The sequence below is a fragment of the Ailuropoda melanoleuca genome, chromosome 16 (genome assembly GCF_002007445.2).
Source record: "Ailuropoda melanoleuca isolate Jingjing chromosome 16, ASM200744v2, whole genome shotgun sequence".
Taxonomy (NCBI): Eukaryota; Metazoa; Chordata; class Mammalia; order Carnivora; family Ursidae; genus Ailuropoda; species Ailuropoda melanoleuca.
Genome location: NC_048233.1, coordinates 86384978 through 86404909, shown reverse-complemented (window position 1 = coordinate 86404909; position 19932 = coordinate 86384978). Strand labels below are relative to the sequence as shown.

Genomic DNA, 19932 nt, shown 5'->3' with positions numbered 1-19932 from the left:
CCCCGTGCAGCCTCCTCCAGGAAGCCCTCTTACCCCAGGGCGCCTCCCCTGCTCTGCCCCCAGGCCCCCGGCCTCCCGTGGATGTTTGCAGAAAGAACAGAATGCCCTCAAGAGGCTCGACCACAGGCAGTGGGCCCCAGACTCCTCTGCCTGGAAAAGATGACCGGCAGCCATTTGTACCCCAGGGTAGCCTGGATATGTCCCCAGCTGTGCAGCCGCACTGGGCCCTGACTCTGGGATTCTAGCAGGCCCCACAGGCCCCTTCACAAAAGCGGCCTGCACAAGCTCCCCAACAGGACAGGCTCTATTGCCTGAGCCACCTTCTGGGGGGTCGTGTCCACCCCTCCCTCCTCCCCCCGATGTCCACGTGCAGCCCGGCTCCAGACCCCACAAGGGCGCAGAGATGGCAACCACACCTGCACTCAGCCGCGCCTGTCCTCCTCCCAGAGCCGACCTCACGTCCCCATGGAGCACCGTGGCTCGGACAGGGCCACCAATCCACGGCAGCAACAGACAACAGATTCAGCCCCCTCGAACCCCGTGGCCAGGCCCCAAGCTGGCTGTCTCAAGGCAGCACGGCTCAGACATAGCAAAAACACAAATAAAACACAAATACCCCACAGGGGAAGATGGTTCATTGGGTAAATACTTTTCAGGCACTAAAACTCATGTTTTAGAAGCATACACACCTCCTGTAGTTGCAAATACACCTGCAATAATATCAAGTAAGAGGGAAAATCACACTTGGAAAACCAGTGGAAAAAGACACACCAAAATTCGAAGACGACCTCCAGACTGCCCTTCAGCTTCTCCTGTATACGAAGCAGGACTGGCTATGTCACTTACAGGGCCACTGCAAAATGAAAATGCACGGCCCCCTGTCCAAAAATAGTTAAGCATTTCAAGTCGGCAACAACAGAGCCTTAAACCAAGCACAGGGCTCCTCTGAACTCGATTCCCTGAGTGATTCTGCACAGATCAAACCCCTGTGAAGTCAGTCCTGACACCGCCTAGCTCTTGCCTCAGGGCTGCTGCACAGGCTGTTCCTCCTCACTGTTCCTTGCCCTTCCTCCCTGTTAATCCTCCAGTCCCAGCCTGAATGGTGTCTCCTGGGAAGGACCTTCTCCAACCTTTCATCCCAGTCCTGCCCCCGCCCATCGGAGTCTCTCCTTTGTGTCCGTCCTTACTCTGACCCAAATCTGAACTGGCTTTATTCATTTTTGTGCCTGCCTGCTTCCTGTCAACCCAACTAGCACATTTGCTCCAAGAAGGTCAGGAGGAACAGGCCAGTGTCATTGACTGCTTTTTTTCTCCGTGCCCAGCACTTAACAGTCACTGCTTATAAGTACGTGGAACTTAGTATACTCCATATTTTTCAGATTTGGCAGGATAAACTTTTTGATTTTTTTTTTTAAGATTTATTTATTTGAGAGAGAAAGCACACAAGTGGTGGGGGGGGGCGAGGGAGAGAGAGAATCTCAAGCAGACTCCATGGTGAACATGGAGCCCGACGCGGGGCTCAATCCCATGACCCCGAGATCATGACCTGAGCCGAAACCAGGAGCTGAACGCTCCCCTGACAAGCCCCCCCATGTGCCCCTGAACATTCTGTTTTAAACCTGTGCTCATGGGGCACCTGGGTGGCTTAGTCGGTTGGGAGGCTGCCTTCAGCTCAGGTCGTGATCCCAGGGTCCTGGGATTGAGTCCCGCGCATCGGGCTCCTTGCTCGATGGGCAGCCTGCTTCTCCTCTCCACCACCTGCGCTCTCTCGCACACTCTCTTTCTCTCAAATAAATACATAAAATCCTTAAAAATAAATAAATAAATAAACCTGCGCTCAAGTTCTGGTAACGCTCCCTCCCGTCTGCCCCCAGGTCCCCAGGGAAGCCCCTGGTCTCCCTTTCCTTCCTCCAAGTGTGACTGGCCCAGAGGTGGCTGCCCCCTGACGTCTATCACTAGCCCCTTGCCAGCCACTCCGGCGCCCACTCCAGTGCCAGCCAGCTGCGCTGGGCCCTGGACGTCCCCAGAGACGGCCATATGCTGCACACGCATCATTTCCAGAAAAGCACACTCTGAACCTGACACCCAGCAACGGAGAGCCTCAGACAGTGCCCCGGACGAGGGGGTGACACTTCGTTAAAACATAATCGTACTAGGAGTCCTTGAAGCAGCAACTTTTGAGAATTCGGGAGGAGAACAAAGAAGTGGAAAACAAAGAAGGGAAACACCTGTGTGCGGGGGGGGGGGCAGCAACTGATCTCGGTGCGCCCGAAGTTTTCTCCCGTCAAGCATGTGCTTGCAACCTGAATTTCCATGGGGCGGGTTATTTGGGCATGAAGACCCCACGGAAACGGGATGCAAGGAGAAAAACGGATCATAAATTCCGTATCAACGCGGAAAAAGCAGAAAAGCAGGAGATGAAGCCACACTGTCAGGCGCCATATCGCGGGGCGCCTCCCAATTCATGGGGTCCTCCCCCACTAATGTCATTCTTCCAGTCCCCACGGTTGTCGCCTGGCAGTTCACGACAGCGACCGTCTCGACTACAATCACAGCATGCTGGCAGCCCAACGGACCCCAGTCCCAGGTGCTGGGCTGCCCAAGTGCCCTTGGATGCAGAGCCTAGGACGCGAGACACCTTCGCTGGGGAGAGGACAAGGCGCTGACCGGGTGGCCGCCCCCCACCCCCTGCCAGGCCAGCCCCCAGCCGGCGCCCCCCGTCTCACCTGCCTTGCACGTCTTGCCGTTGTCCTGAAGCTGCACACCAGTGGGACAGGCGCACGTGTAGAAAGGCTCCCTCGGGGACAGCAGGCACAGGTGGGAGCAGCCGCCATTGTCCTCTGCACACCGTGTGTGGACTGGGGAAGACAGGACAGAGTGAGGGAAGGCTCTAGAACAGGGCCCTCGACCCCACTCCCACCCCCACGCACCACTCCTGGTGGGGGCATCATACTCCCTGCCCCCCCCAACCTCCTATAGCAAGAAACCCTCATCTTCTTCAGGGCCCTCTAGACGACAGGTCCTCTGGGAGGGCCACCCTCAGCCTTCCCGCCAGGATCTCAGGACTGCCCGTGCAGTATCGATTGGGGCTCCTGGAGCAGAGGCCTGTCTAATCTCTGTGACGTGCCTGGACCCCACGGGATCTGCACAAATGCTTGGTGGCCGTGCCTGGACGCTCTTGGTGCTGACAGCAACCCTTCTCGTTCTCCCAAGCCCGTCCACAACCAACACACAACTGAACTGAACACTGCTGGCATTTCCCTCTGCCCGGGGCAGGCTGGGGTGCAGTACCCCGAAACGCAGAGTATGAACCTCCGTCAACTGGAGCAGACTTACGGGGTGGTGTCTCTCCTCTCCCTGACGCTATCTTCCATGTGTGGGCTGCCCCGAGTGTGGATGTGTTTAAGGACCATGATGTTCTCACCAGAAAACAACTCCAGAGAGCCCCACCTTCCCTTTGGCGCTGACAACGGTTGCCCCCGCTGTTAAGTTCAAAGCTGGAAACTTCTACAGCACCCTGGTCCCCCAGGACCCTGCTAGCCTCCTGTCACAGGAGCCCTGAGCCCGTGTGTTGCAAGCTTTTCACCAAGAAGGACCCCAGCCACCACCCTATGGGGACCCCAGGCTGAGAGCCTCAACTTACAGCAGATTGTTCATCAATAACTATGTAACTTCTGTTGGCCCTGAAAACAAAGCAAGCTTCCTTGGGAGTCCCCCTGCCACCTCCAGAGAGAGGACAGCTGGGAAGGAGGCCCCACCGGAAGCAGCCCCCATCCAAGCTCTGCAGACGGCTCTCTCAGTGGCCCCCCAGCCTGGCCCTGCACTCTGCATATACCTCCCTCCCCTCTACCAGCACCTTCTCTCCTCCATTGCTCTGAGGCCGGCACCCCTAGACCAGGGGCTTCCGCCGAGGGAAGAGGCCAGCCACCCCCCACCAGGCCCCCCACTTACAGTAAGGCTGCCGCTCTGAGCTGAGCACTTGAATATCCATGGGCGAATAAAGGGCGCTAAGGATCTCCTTCCTCTTCTCTCCAGTCCTCTTGTTACAGGCGTGGATGGAGCGGGTCTGCCAGTCCGTCCAGTACAGAGTGTCCCCAGAGAGCGTCAGGGCAAAGGGGTGCGTCAGGCTGCCCTCCACCACCTTCTGCCTGCAGGGGTGGGAGGCAGAGGGAGGAGCCATCAGCAGGTTCCCCACAGTCCTGCACATTCGCAGCTTTGAAAACCCTTCACGGCCACTGTGGACCCATTCACATCACACGGGACAACAGTGTGATGGCGTCCCAGACATCCCAGGAACCGTCCCAGCGCATGCGGGGCACCTCCCAGACTCAGCCAGCCTCCCACAGACACGGGCCTCCCCTCCCAACCTGCTTCTAGAAAAGTGGCTAATGGCAAAGGGCCCCACAGGGAAAAAAAGGAGGCAGAAAAATGGCGGGGGGGGGGCAGCTACAGCCGATGACAACGAGCTGGTGACCAGCACGCCTGCTCTGCCCTGATGTTGCAACAACTTAATACAAATTGGACCAAACGCACCTGCTCACTCCTGTAAGGCCAATACTTTATAGGATCAGAGTAAATTGAATTTGATATCAATGCAAGAAAAAAACAGCCCTCTTCTATGTATTTTCTATAATGCCCAGCAAACGAGAACTTGTTTTTAATGAGATTATGGACGCTGATAATGATTCAGAATTTTACACCTGGTAGCGTGAGTGATTATCTGGTATAATGACCCTGCCCTGCCTCCAGCCTCGCTGGTGGGGGGGGAGGGCTGCAGGGGGCTGGTCCCCAGCACATCCCCAGCCCCTGGCACCGCACCTTGGAGACAGAAACACTTACAAGGTGTCACTGAACAACCGAAGGCCACATCCCCTGCTCTTCCCTGATCTGACCCAATGTTGCCTCCTTTTTGTTTCCTTGATATCACTTTTTAAGATTTTTATGTATTTATTTGTCCGAGAGAGAGAGCACAAGCAGGGGAGCAGCAGGCAGAGGGAGAAGCAGACTCCCCGCTGAGCAGGGAGCCCAATATGGGACTTGATCCCAGGGTCCTGAGAACATGACCTGAGCCGAAGGCAGGCACTCAACTGACTGAGCCACCCAGGTGTCCCCTTGATGTCACTTTTTATTTATTTATTTATTTATTTATTTATTTATTTATTTATTTATTTATTTTAAGATTTTTATTTATTCGACAGAGATAGAGACAACCAGCGAGAGAGGGAACACAAGCAGGGGGAGTGGGAGAGGAGGAAGCAGGCTCATAGTGGAGAAGCCTGATGTGGGGCTCGACCCCATAACGCCGGGATCACGCCCTGAGCCAAAGGCAGACGCTTAACCGCTGTGCCACCCAGGCACCCCTTGATGTCACTTTTTAAATAAACGTATTGAGGTGACACTCTCCTCAATCACTGCCACCATCACTGCCATCGTCATCACCATCATCATCACCACCATCATTGCCATCACCGTTATCACTACCACCATCATTATCATGTCTTAAATGCTACCACCATCCTTGCTGTCCTGTCACAATCCCTCCACCAGGCACCCCCAGCCTGTAGCCTTTCTAGCCTCTAACACTCCCTTCACAATGGCCAGGATCACTCAGCTACCCAAGGACCACAGCTTCCCAGGCTGCCACACTTCCCAAGTCTCCATGCAGGCCCCAGCCTAGTCTGTGGTACGGTCAGCAGAGGTCAAGGAGGAACCGAGGCCTCCTGCCAACAGCCATCAGAGATCCTCCAGCCTCAGTGAAGCCTTCAGATGACAGGAGCCCCAGCCAGGAGCTTGACTATAACCACAGGGCACGCTCTCAGCTAAGCCACTGCTAATTCCTGATACCCCTCCCCCACACAAAAAAACTCTGTTTGCAACAGATAACTAATACGCAGGCCTGGATAAATGCGGCAAACTTGCTAACATCCTCAAATCTGCTGGAGCTGCCATGTGCCTGTGTGTGCGGAGAGCTGGCCGAGTCCTCCCCATGCCACATGACAGCCCACGGCACCAGCACCCACACACTCCCCGCCTAGTTCAGGAGCTCCACCGTGCAGCAACAGGGTTCTGTCATCCCAAGAGGACCCCCAAGACCCGGCACAGAGCTAGCAGGCAGTCTTTGGTCAATAAATAAAAATAAGTAAGCGTCTGTGCGTGGAAGGGCTGTTCCCATATCTACCGCATAATGAGGCAGGGGCTGTAAGGCTAAGCTCTCCAGAAAGCTCTCAACGCAATTACCTAACAAGTAAAAAATCCTTTGTAGCTCACTCATTTAACTCATTTTACTGAGCAACTACTAGGTGTACGGCCCTCTGGCGAGGCTGGGGAAAGCAGTGAACCCCAAGACCAACCCTGCTCCTGCCCTCAAGATGCGAACTTGGTGAGGGAAGGAAAGGGGTACAGTGAACTGTTCACAACCCCATCGGACCCCTGGGCGTTCGGTCAACAATCCTTTATCTGCAATTCTGAAATCCAAAAAAACTCTGAAAATGGTGAGAGTTTTGTTACTGATTTGGTGGCAAAACTGTGCGTGGATGTGGGGCTATTTACAGTCTTCCGACCCCACTTAGAACGAACATTCGGTGTTTTGGTGCAAACATATTCACACGGTGGATGGCAGACGCCCCCCAGACCTTGCTGGGGTGTGGAGTTAGACGTGCCGTGTGCACTCCACTACTGTTTCGAGTTCTGAAAAGTCCAGAACTCCTCAGGACCCCCAGGATTTCAGATACGAGACCCCGGGTCTGAGTTAAGAAGCTTCTCCTGCCGATGCCCGGCCCGGACTGGCCGAGGCCGTGGTTGGTGGTGGCTGGGGAGCAGAGAGAAAGGTGGGGGCCCACAGCGGGCAGGCACTTACCGGAACGAACCATCCAGGTTGGCACGGTGGATAAAGCTGAGCTTGGCGTCGGCCCAGTAGAGCTTCTGCTCCTCCAAGTCGATGGTCAGCCCGTTGGGCCAGTAAATGTCGGAGTCCACTATGATTTTCCGGGTGCTGCCATCCATCCCCGCCCGCTCGATTCGAGGTGTCTCGCCCCAGTCTGTCCAGTACATGTACCTGACGAGGGGGAAGAGCACGAGCAGAGAAGGCTAGCCCACGTCTGTTTTCTGTCTTTGTTCTCCGTCTACACGAAGGCAAACGCTAAGACAGAGACAGTGAATTCGTCCTCAAATCTCGCCCATGAGAGATAACCAGTGCTCAGGGGCCGGGCTCTTCTCGCTTCCCATTTGTTTCCTAAGCAGTATTAACTTTTAAACAAAGTTGGGTAATCAAAATATGCTGTTCCAACTTGTCCTCAGTTACCAATATACTCCGGGTAGCCTCTCTTTCCACTAATAGAAATCCTCCTTGTTCTCTTTTTTTTTTTTTTTTTAAAGATTTTATTTCTTTATTTGACAGAGATAGAGACAGCCAGCGAGAGAGGGAACACAAGCAGGGGGAGTGGGAGAGGAAGAGGCAGGCTCATAGCGAAGGAGCCTGATGTGGGGCTCGATCCCAGAACGCCGGGATCATGCCCTGAGCCAAAGGCAGATGCTTAACCGCTGTGCCACCCAGGCGCCCCACCTCCTCGTTCTCTTAATGGCGATAGAGTATCGTAAATTATTTACATGACGCCACGTCGGACGTGTGAGTTGTTTATGATTTTTTGCTACTATGAAAATGCCGTAAATGAACTGCTAAAGCCAATTAAAAATACGTTAGGATGGAATGTTATTCAGCAGATAAAAAAATGAGCCATCAAGCCATGGAAAGTCATGGAGGAATCTTAAATGTATATTACTAAGAGAAAAAGCCAATCTGAAAGGGTTATGTACTGTGTGATTCCGACCACAGGATGTTCTGGAAAAGGCAGAACTACAGAGACAATAAAAAGATGAGGGGCTGCCAGGGGTTGCGGAGGGAGGGACAAACAGGTGGAGCACAGAGGATTTCTGGGACAGTGAAACTCTTCTGTGAGTTGACAATGATGTCACATCTTTGTCAAGACCACAGACTGCTCACGGGCCTACAGGCAATCTCTATATCTTCCCCTCAATTTTTCTGTGAAGCTAAAACTGCTTTAAAAAATGAAGTCTAAAAGTAAAATAAAATAAAAAATAATAAAAAAAAAAGTCTATTAAAAAACCCCATATGGGTTGGGTGTGCCCCAAGATAGTGACAGCAGTTTTGCCTGGGTGGGTCTGTGGGTGCTTTGGCCCTGTTTATCCTCATCCTCCGGCTTCCAGTAAAGGGCAGGCATCTCACGTCCGCAAGAAGCCACCCCACCTCCTTAAAGGCTTCCTTACGTGACAGCCCCCCAAGTGAGCGGGCATGATACGCAGTGACACCAGGCGTCTGGGGTAACTGGTTCAAACCCCACCAGCACCGAGAACGCAGCTAGTTCTCCAGGTGGGGCGACCACCCAGTATGTTCCTCGAAGCCGGGCATGGGTCTTAGCGACAGCTGAGAGGGACCACACCAAGCCTGGAGGACACGTGACCCTCAGGTTCCAGTCGGACGTGGATGAGCCACGGGACACTAGGGTGGCAGACCTATTTGATTGGGTCTGCCCAGCGTCCCTCTGCCGACGAGGAGGACCAGTGTCCGATTTCCCTTCGAGAAGCCCCACTCCCACGTGTGGTCTCTCGAGATCTCCCGGTGGTGCCGTCTCCCCCACCACCCTCCTTCCAGGGTGGGCTTGGGTGGGTCTTGGCTAACAGGCAAATCCCATAACCCTTGGCCTCAGCGACTGCTTTCAAGACAGGCAGCTCATCCACGCCGGGTCAGTGAGAGTCAGCCTGGAACCCTGACCCGGGAAGGCAGGGAGCTCCCGGGGCCCACCTGCGCCACCCACAGGAGGGCCTGCGGGGTGCAAATCCAGCGGGGAGAGGCCGTGCACCGGCCCTTCTCAGGCATCCCAGTTCGCCGGCCACAGACTCTCTCCTTGCTTCGAGCTGCTTCTCTCTGACCTGGCAGGTCCCCCGCCGCACTGGGCTCGGCTTCTTCCCAGGTAAGCTCTCCTCCCCTCTCAGCAGCCCCTGAGCTTCTGCTGTGCACCAGGGGCCGGCGCCCTCACCAGGGGCAGGGGACACACAAGAGCCACCTTGCCTTTGGGGGGGTCCTCGTCCAGTGGGCCCCCTGCGGCCACGGGAGGTGTGGGTGCTGGACGGACCCCCCCATGTGTGAGGCCACGCAGACTTCCCGGGGGGGTGTCATTTCTGAGCTGGTGCCAAAACTACCTGCTGGAGGAGCTGTGACGAGGTCACTGAGCGTGAGGCTGTAGGGGCTTCAGCAGGCAGCCTCCTCCCCACGTGACAGCAAGGTCCCTGTCACCAAGTGCCCCTCGCACGGAACACCTCTACCAGGGGCCTCTCTTGCGCTCTCTCCTCTGCACCTAGTGAGTTGTCAGCGACACAGGGGAAGCAGGGATTACTCTGTCCACTGGACGGATGGGAAAACTGAGGCTCCAGACGCTGACCTGCCCCAGGCACACGCCAACGTCTCTGGGAGCACGGCATGGTTCCCTGAGTAAGGCCAGAGCCTGGCCATTGTGGGAGTCACCCCTGTGCCAGCAGGCCTGGGGCACTGGTGCACATTTTCTGGCACCCCAGGCTCGCAGGTGCTGTGGGCCAGCTCCGCGAAGGCTCCCGCCAGCCTGGGGCAGATGCCTTTCTTCCCAGTGCTTTNTTTTCCCCCCCCCCCCCCCCCCAGCCTGGAAAAGGCCCAGCCTTCCCACCACCCGCTGAGAAGATATCAGGAGACTAAATCTCCGAGCAATCCACCCATGACCTCCCTGAATGCTCCACTGCGGCCAACGGCCAACGAGAAAGGCCGGAAAATGGGAAGGCGCGGGACCTCCANGCCTGGAAAAGGCCCAGCCTTCCCACCACCCGCTGAGAAGATATCAGGAGACTAAATCTCCGAGCAATCCACCCATGACCTCCCTGAATGCTCCACTGCGGCCAACGGCCAACGAGAAAGGCCGGAAAATGGGAAGGCGCGGGACCTCCACGAGGAGCATAATTCAAATTCCTTCCCCCGGGTTTCATAACAGAGGCCCGCTGGTTTCCTTAAATGGGGAACTCGCAAGCCACTCCGTTACCAGAGATCCGCTGGCGTGGATGTGCTTTTGCAAAACCCTGAACGCTGCCACAGGCCCAGCCAAATTCCGCGGGGGAAAATCAACTTCCAAAGGCACGCACGGCTTCTGGGTCTTCGGGCAGCGGCTGGCTGCGGTCATGGGTCGCGGTTGTGTGTTATTTTAGGGAAGGGCCATTTTGCATTTTAAAGAAGGGGTTGGGTTTCAGCCTGGCTTTGACGTGAGACCCAGGAGCCACTGCAGCCCCTCGTGGCTGTGGCCGACACAGGCCTGGGCCTCCCCCCGGCGCCGGGCTGGTGTCTCCCCCGCTCCAGGTGCTCAGAGCCAGAGGGCCCTCTCCAGATTCTGCTCTGCCGCCCACGCCGGCCCTTGGCCCTGGGGAGGGTGGTGTCTTCCCTCTACCCTGTCTGGGTGCTTACACTTGGTACCTGTGCTGCGGAAACCATGCCAAGCCCAGCCTCGGGCCCATGCGCCCTCCTGGCTGTGGGCCCTTGGTCGTGTGCACACTGAGACGGACTGAGACTCTTCCTTCCTGATGCGGTCCGGGGGTCCCCTCCTCTAGCATGGGAGACCGTGTCACAGGAGGGCACAAGGACGTGGCAGAGACTCCAACGGGAGCGGGAAGGGGCATTGCTGCTCCTGCCACCTCATGCTTGCAGCCAGAACAGAGGGCAAGACCCATGCCCCCAGTCTCAGGACCGCGCTCCTGCCCCCAGCAGTCAGCCCCAACTCGTATTCGGCAAGAGCGGTGGTGCTGCCCGCGGCATCTGGGTCCTGGCCCGGAGTCCTCCCCTCCCGGGCAGCGCGATGCCTGAGCGGACAGAACGGGCATCTCAAACCTTCACCACAGGGGAAGCGTGGGGGAAAGGCCAGCTCGGAAGTCCTTCCCGGGGCCTCAACACCAAAGTCAACTTCACCCCAGGGGGTGGGGGTGTTGGAGAGAATTCAGAGGCAAGATCAGAAAGGATTTCTAACATTCAGTAAGAAAAGCCAGAGCTAGAGACCGACCGACTCCCAGCGATGGTACAGGCAAGGCCAGCCTGGAGACGCGAACGTGGAGAAGACTGCTCTCAACCAAGCACCGAGCGCCGAGCACCGAGCGCCAAGCACCCCCCCACCAAGTGCTGAGCACCTCCCAACCGAGATGGCAAGAGATCATGAGGAAGAAAAAAGAGAACACAGTGCACGGACATGGAGACTATATTTGGGGTGGTGAGGGAGGGACACTTTCAGTGTTAACAACAACTAAGACTTATCGAGCTGCTAACTGTTCGTGGTGTTTTCTGCATGCCACGGGACACAGTCACACCCCGAACAGATGGGGACACCGAGGCACAGAGCCACAGTATGCCACCCCTGCTTCTTGTCTTTCTCCCTAACCCACATGCAAAGAACCAGCTAACCCGTGTGATTCTGCCTTCAAAACAGATCCCAAATCTGGCCACTTCTCACCCATAGCCCACTAGCTTCCTGATCCAAGCCTCCACCTCCTGTCACCAGCTCACGGTGACAGCCACTAATGAACCCTCGGCTCCCACCCCGAAGTTCACCCTCACTCCAATGGCCAGAGGGACCCCTTCACACGTGAGTCAGATCCAGCCTCTCCTCCACTCTAAACAGGACCTACCCCTTCCTCCGCTGTGTCCTCCATTCTCTCCCTCACTCCACTACAGCCCCTCCAACAGGCTGAGCCTCCTCCTACCCCAGGGCCTTTGCACTGGCCACTTACACTGCCTGGAATATCTGTCCCCTGGAAGGCCACATGGCTCTCACTCTCATCTGCTTCAGGTCTCTGCTCAAATGTCACCAACAGATGTTCTTAGTCTCCTGACCTACAACAGGAAGCCCCCTGCCTCACTCTCTTTGTCCTCAGGCCCCACATGATTCTCCTCTGTGGCACACATCCCTCTTGGACATACTATCTGTTTATGGTCTTCTCCCTCCGGTGCGTCACAGGGGCCTCAAGGTGGCGCCCCTTAGCCTCTCCCATCACTGACAATGTGCCCTCTCAGCCAGGGAGACTCAGCCCGTGCCAGCTGCCACCTCCTGAAAGGTGGCGGTAACCCCAGGAGTCCTGGAGTCACCCCGCAGAATGGGAGGGGTCTGAAATGGGGAACATCCTGGAAGGTCAGCCTGGCCCCGGGCAGCTCAGCCTGCTTGGAAGGTGGGGCAGGAGGGGCCTAAGGGAAGTCACTGTTGGGCCTGGCCCCCCAGGATGCTGAGGTGGGGTGCTCTTCCGGTGGCAGAGGCACCAGGCTTGTCTGGCCTGACGTCAGGGAGTCAGACACCAGGGCTGTAAATCGCAGACCATCCTGACCTCATGTGCGTGCACGAGGTGGACACCAGAGCCCACGGGGTGCATTTTCTAAGTCAGCACGACCAACACGGCCGACGTGAGGTGGAGAGCACTCCTTGACCCAAACTGATCCCTCAGCTACCCAAACACCAGCCTCGGCAGGATGGGCCTCCACCTCCTGGCCCTTGTTCCTTCCACCCTGGGGCGGGCTGACCGGGCAGAGAAGGCACCACAGGGACAAGAGCAAGCAGGCGACATCAGGAGCAGAACCCAGGGGTCCTACTGTGTTTCTGTTCAAGATGCCAGGGAGCCATCCACCTCCAACAACCGAACCAGCAGAGAACGGGACACACAGCCGTGGGTGGGCTGCCGCCAGCAGGGAGGAAGGCATCTGCTGCCCAGGTAAGGCTGTGTCACTTCCAGGCTATGGGAGGAGGGGTGACTGAGCAAACAGCTCCCACTCCGAAAAGTCCAGAATGGGCCTGGCCGGGCTGGGCAGTGACACTCTGCCACCTCCCCATCATCTCCCCCTCCCAGCCTTCAAATCCAAGGATGTTCTTGGCTTCACTGCCAATCACACGCTCCCACCTGGAACTCGGGCCTGGGTCCTGAGCTTTTCCGGGTCACGGTGACCTCGGCCAGACCAGGGAGCAGAGGGGGGCAGAGGGCGTCCTCGAGAAGCCAGAGAAACAATCCCTGTGGCCAGTTCCACCTCCGGACAAGGACCTTGACCTTCTATACCACTGTCAGCAAATGCGGTCAGAAAGGTGTGAGAGGTACAGATTCGACCTGCTGGAGTGTCCGCGCCTCCTCGGACGCCATCGCACACACAACAGAGACACCTCCTGACTCCAAGCCACGGCAGCCGCAGCCGGTGCCTCCGACGGGGCAGGTTGCCAACAGAAACACAAATACGGCCTATCGAGCAGAAACCGTTCTCAACAACGGGTCCTGAGAGGTGAACGCCTTTGAAGACGGCCAGTTTTTCTCCGACAAAGCTGCTTGGGCTCAAGTAAATTCAAGAGGGAAACCATGGCCCCCCTCCCCCCACCAAGGAGAAAGGCAGCTGGGTTTACCCGTGAGCGGGGTCCAAGGCGATGGCCCGCGGCTGGTCGAGGTCCTGCCAGAAGAGGACCTTCCGGGACGTCCCATTGAGGTTGGCCACCTCGATGCGGTTGGTCTCTGAGTCCGTCCAGTACAGCTTCTTGCCGACCCAATCGCAGGCCAGGCCGTCGGGCGACACCAGGCCAGAGATGACCACGTTCTGCACGGCGACCCCCGTCTGGTTCAGGTAGGTCTGCTTGATGGCCTCCTCGCTCACGTCTGTCCAGTACACAGCTCCCTTGGAGAACTGGAAATCCACGGCAGCCGCGTCCTCCAGGCCGCTGACCACAACAGTGGACTCCAGCTTGACTCCGCCGGCGTCCACCAGCCGCACGTCCCGGCGGTTGGCGAACAGCAGGAGCGGCGAGGCTGCGGGGGCGGAAGCGAACGGTGAGGACCGCGGGCCCCAAGTGCTCCTGGCCCCACCCAGCCGCACCCCGGCCCCCATGCCGCTCCCTTCCACACCCCTCGGCAGGCCCGGGCCAGCTGTCACCGAGCTCCTCGGGGGGCTGCCATCCCGCGCCCCCGGGGCCCAGGTGACTCTTCCCACACGCCCACCACCTCATACCAGAATGCCACGGCCACCACGCCACACTGCACCTCGAGGGGCTGCAGAGAAGTCACATTGACCTGATGCAAGAGAAGGGGACGTGGGGGCACAGTCCCATCCAGGCCACAAAACCCAGGCGCAGCGGAGCCTCAAGACTCCCTTACGGTTCCCGGACCCTCTGTCCCAGCTCAGGCCCCTTCCTGGGACTGCGGCCTCGACTTCCCACTCGGCAATGCCACCCCTTAGCTCAAACCCCTTCGACAGTGCCCTGTGCCTCGAGGGCTGAGGTCAGGCCACCATAGCAACCCCGGGCTCCTACCCAGGCCACGCCTCTGCAGGACGTGGGGACACGAGCACGGGGCTCCGCCATTGCCACCATCACCATCATGAGGCAGGGAGGGACATTTGTAAAGATCAGACGGGGGTGGTGCAGCTGCACCTGGGCTGGGCACCCTGACCTCTTTCAAGGAGGCGATGGCCACAAGGGACATCTGTCCCCGGATCTCGCCCTCCCTGCCCCAAGCAGACGCAGACAGACAGTAGAGGACATTCATCATCACAGGCTGACAGCTCTCTGCAGCCCACACACCATGCGCAGAGCCGTGTGGGTTCCCCCTTTAAGCATCCTGGGGACCCCCATGCACGGGCTTGGGCCATGGAGGCCGTCGTGCCCACTTTATGGAAGGGGGGGGTGAGACTCAGAGAGGTGCTCACACAGCCAGGCTCAGCAGCGCACTGAGGGCCTCTGTGCTTCGGACCACTTTTCGTGTGCTGGTTGCACGGGTGTATTTGGTTCGTAAAAATGCATTACTTTCCTGTGTATATTTACTTCACTAAAAAGTTCTTAATAACTAAGAAATGGGACTTGTCCTGTTTTCCCAGCTTCTTACAGGAATCGCTCCCAGCGTGCCGAGGGTCCACCTGCCTGCTAAGAGCGCTCTCGGCCCCGCCAGGGCCAGCACACAGCAGCTGCTCTACACAGTTCGCCCGCCCCACCCAGCCTCCGGCACCCCAACTTTCAGAAGGTGCGTTACCTCTGCCCTGTGAGAGGCGGGAAGGAAAAGGGGGACTGTCCGGAAGGGGGTAGGCCCCCACCCCCAGCTAGAAGCTCCGGGGAGTAAAGAGGGACGCCCCGCCAGCAGCCTGGCCAGCGGTTGGGTGCCATCCGAGACTTAGGTGCCAGTCAGCCGTACAGCGCAGTGGGGGAGGGGAGACGATGCCCGGGACTAGGAAGGGTCCAGAACACTCAGAGGAGGAAGAATCCATGAGGACCAGAGGCAGGGGGGCCTTCACTGCAAACAGGGTCGTATGTGGGATCTGGAGGACACAGGGACACAGGCAGGACACCGCAAGCAAAGACACCCCACGGCACACGCAGGGTGAGGGGGCGGGCCGGGGGCACGCTCCCTTTCATCATCACCGCGCTGCTCCCGGCCACCCAGAGCAAGGATTACCAGCCATCCCGTTCTGCCGGCGAGCTTTACGGTGCCCAGGCTGCCGAGGTTCCCCGCGGCCATGTCCCCTGGCTCGTCCCCACTCATCCAGCCACGGCACGACCTGCCCGGGCCTGTGGAGTCAAAATTCCACACTATGGTTCTTCACCTTCTGAGGACCTCAACGCTCGCTGATAAACCGATCCTCTCCCCAGACAGACCCACACAGGCGCGCAGACACGGTGCTGTCACCAAGGCCTTAGGACGTCCCCCGACCAGGGAGGACCCTGCTCCGGCCTGACGACCCCTTGCTAAAGCAAGCAGGGGAAGCTGCTGACTTCTGTTCCTGTAAGTTAGCATCTGTCTCAGGAAGAAGCAAGCTCCCTGTGGCCACAGGTATTCAAGTATTAGTCGGTGACTACAAGGGAGGGGCCGCAGGGGAGACTCACCAGGTGTGAGCGTTGTCGGTGGACGGCCCCACAAACAAGTGGTCTCCAAACAGCTACTCTCCAGCCAGGAGGGGAAGCGCTATGGAGGAGGCACCCCGGGGAGGGGCGGGTGAGTTGCCAGTCCCGGTGTTAGCCAGAAACCCAAAACACCCTACTGCGGGCTGGGGAGATGGGGGGGGAGCTCCTGGAAGCTGCCCCAGGCACAAAAAATCCTAGCTCTGCTCTGTACTTTCTCCCCAAACTGGAAAGACCACATTTTCACCACGGTTTACACTCTGGGCAGTTCAGGTGCACCCTTCAAAGGCCACAGATTGGGGGGGGAGTTCAATTTCTTGTGCTTTTCCCAAAGTGAGCCTCTTATGGAGGGGAGCCACCCTGGAGAGCCAGGGGTGAGTGGGTGGGCGGCGGGCCAGCTTCCGTGCAGCCCAGGCAGGCGTGGCCCCAGCAGGCAGGCCCTTTCCAGGAGGAGCGGCTGCTGCTTCTTGGATGTTTAGAAAGCATGGCACACTCCACTCCCAAGCCCCAGAGGCACCTCACCCCAGTCTCCCTGGGAACTCACCGCCGGGGGGCTTCCCCAGCTGACACAGGCAGCACCTACTCTCCCGGTGGCCTGCCCCCTGGCCAACGTGGCCCTCCCACTGGGAAACATGGCCCCCTTGGGGCCTCTCCTCTCCCACGGGTGGAGAGACACTGGGGGCAGGATGGACAGAAGCCAGCCTGCCATGGGGATGCTGGTGGGAGCAGGGCCAGATGGAAAAGAGGAGAGCTGAGCAGAAAGGCGAGGAAGCTCTCAGGACAGCAGTCGAGACGGGTGGTGCTCTGCCCTGATACCAGGACAGAGCCGGCCAGGAGAGTGGGGGGCAAGAGCCATGTGGCACCATCTGGGACATGCAGAACCCACCTTCGTGTCCTCTATTACAGTGAGAAACAGACAACAAGCAGTAAATATAATAGGCCAAGTTAGTACCTTGAAACATCAATGCTATGGTTTGGAAAAATAGAGCAGGGTAAGGGGTCTGGGAGTAGGAGCTGTCGTTTCATGTAAGATGGTCAGGACAGTTCCCCTGAGAAAGTAACAATCGGGCAAAGACATGAAGGGGTGAGGGAGGGTGGAAGGAAAGGTGTCATCAGCAGAGGGAATGGCTAGTGCAAAAGTCCTGGGGTGAAGCATGTGGGAGGAACAGACGCTGGTCCTATGTGCTCCTTCCCCGCCAGGCAGCATGCCCATATGCCCAAGACCCTCTCATCCCACAGCCCCCTGCGGGTCAGGGGTCTCAGCTGCATATCCCCCAGCTGAGGTAACTGCAGTTCTGGGAAAGGTACCTTGACCTGCCCCAGGTCACTCCACCCAGGGACAAGTTGTTGACTCATGGCCTGAGCTTCTGGGCAGTGAGAAGAGGGAATTGCAGGAAGAAAGAGTGTAATGCAAGAAGGAAGGGGAGGGGAGGGCAGACAGGCCAAGAGCGGGAGACAGGGAGGGCAGACAGGCCAAGAGCGGGAGCCACTGGGCCCAGCCACCTCCCAGCTCTGGAACCCACATGGGTCGCCATGAAAAATCAGAATGTCACCTGGTGGCCACAGACGCCAGGAAAACCTTTTTGAAAAACACGGTGGCAACCGGTATTAAGGACCACGAAAACGTCTAAACCCTCTCCCCGGGGAACACCCTTGCGGGAATTCATCCCAGGGAACACCAGAGTAAGGGGAAAGGTCCTGGTCGCAATATTTGATGCAGCCTTATCTGTAATAAAAAATGAACAAAGTATCCCCAAAGTCAGGGATGACCAGACTGTTCTCTCGGCGTAAAATCACATCCACAAAAGTACTAAGAAAGTGACTGCAATGACAGAGGTGTACGATATCGTGTTAAATTGAAACACACCCACCAAACCAACTATAAGCCCTGATTTGTACTCGCGCAGTTATGCCGACAACGCTAGGTGGGAACCAAGACCACAGGGCACTGGGGAAGATGACCTTGTTGGGTCTCCGGGTAGATATACTTTTCAGGTTTTTGCCCTGAATTCCACTGATGTTCCTATGAAGTTATCTGTGCCAATATATTTTCAGGACCACACATCAGAAGGGCCAAGAGACCAGGTCAGTGCTCCGTGTGAGGCCCGGAGCCAGCTCAGGACGACCGCTCAGACCAGGCCCCTCTCCGACCGCAGCGTCTGGTCTGAAATGGGGGTGGTCGCCTTACCTCCACTTCGGAGACTGAGCGGCCTGACCAGGGCGATTCATCCAAGGGCTCAGGCCAGAATAGCCAGCAGCCAGGGTGGGGTAGTAATTACTTCCTCCATCCAGCCCTGGACCAGGTCTGCTCCAAAGGAATGTGGACAGACTCGGACTCGGGGGGCCTGGCCTCTCGCCGTGAGATTTGGGGCAAAACTTTAGAGGCAGGAAATGAGATCTATTCTTAAAAGGCACCCCAGTGCCCCAAGCAGACTGAATCCCCCTGGTCCTTGGTTTAACCAGGCAGAGATTACCCATTCTCCCAGTTGGTTTAACCAGGAGCAGATTACCCTTTCCATGACCCTGGATTTCCGTGGCCCCTTCTTGCCACAACCCTCACGACACCCCAAAGAGTCCTGCGGGTTCTCCATACCTTCCTCTTAGGGGACTGGGAGCAGGTCCTCCCACCTGTCTGCAGGTGGTCTGATGTTCCTGGGCCCCCCTTGGCCAATCAGCATCGGACAAAGGCCGGCCCCCTCCCCCTCCTCCCTTTGGGGACCAGGACCCGTGACCAATTTCCAGTCCCTACCACAGTAGGCTCGGGAGTCTGAAAATCCAACACCAGCCACCCCACTCTACCCCATGTAAGCATATCCAGTATTTATATATAGAATTCAGAGCAGATGTCTGGCCTTCCATTCCAATAGGCTGTATTTTACACTGTTCACATGGTTACACTAAACACAACCCAGCTAGGTAATCCAATCCTCCGCTGCTCCAGCAAAGAAGCGACGTCCATAGTACCCGCCATCCTGACACTCACCAAGCGTTACAGGGCTCACCGGAGCAGGCGAGGCCAGGACCTGAGCTGCGGGCTTATCAGCCAGGAGTGACCCCTCGTCCCACGCCAGCCCTCGAGGGAGGGAAGACTACGTGGGGCCACATTCAAGGAGCCCGTAACTTAGTTGGGCATGACACAAACTGCACACACAGTTAACTTAACCTAAAGGAGGAGAAACGGCGGATGAGTGCCACAGACGGGAGGTATCTGGAGTCTGAAGGAGAATGAACCTTCTGCTGGACCCGGCAGGCTTCCTGGAGGAAGGGAGACCAGAGCCCTGAAGGATGAATAAGACTGTGAATGCCGAGCATGCCCAGGGTTGATACCAAGATCCATCTATGCACTCAAGGTAATTTTACGCATGATGGCTTACGAGCAACTTACCCAACGCCTAACAGCACTGGGTACCTTCTAGCAGTTTCTCAAACTGGGTATGGGCACCGCCCTCCTGCACACCCCATCCCCAGGGGCAGGAGTTCCAGCACGCCTCTCCTGCTCGTGCCACACCTCCAGCTACGCCTGGGCCCACTTCTGCCTTCCCTCTGCTCTGCTCTCGTCTACCTGCCGGCTCTGAACCAGCACCACGTGCCCCCACACCTGGCAGAGCCAGCCCCTCCCGATCCCTCCTCGGCGTGTCCTGGCTGTCCCTCTACACCCCCCTGCACACTTTACAACCAGCTCCCTGACTTCCACAGTCTCTGCGGTGAACCTTAAAGGGTTCCCAATATGAAAAGGCAGAAAGGTCACAGCATAGCCGGCAGGACAGAAAGACACACAAGGACGCTTATTGCACTGCTGTCTCAGTGTGAAAGCCTGGCTTCGGGAGTGTCTCAACGTCACTGTGGGAGGTGGGGGGAGGGGACGCTTGCACAACTTCGTGAACGGCTCCATGCCACTCGGACTGGATGTTTTTACGTGGTGAAGACTGTAAATTTCATGTGATGCGTGTTTTAACACAATAGCATAAACCAACACGGACGGCGTGGTAACATTACAGGATATTACAAG

The 19932-nt window shown here is 57.3% G+C and overlaps 1 protein-coding gene across 1 annotated transcript in view; it reads right to left on the bottom strand.

Moving 5' to 3' along the window:
* LRP5 (LDL receptor related protein 5) overlaps positions 1-13939 on the bottom strand; it is a 67624-nt gene extending 53685 nt beyond the window's left edge. The window contains 4 exon segments of the mRNA XM_034646608.1: positions 2727-2858; positions 3952-4148; positions 6857-7054; positions 13449-13939. Coding sequence (XP_034502499.1) covers positions 2727-2858; positions 3952-4148; positions 6857-7054; positions 13449-13924 — 1003 coding nt within the window. The 5' untranslated portion in view covers positions 13925-13939.
* Between the last annotated feature and the right edge of the window lie 5993 nt (positions 13940-19932).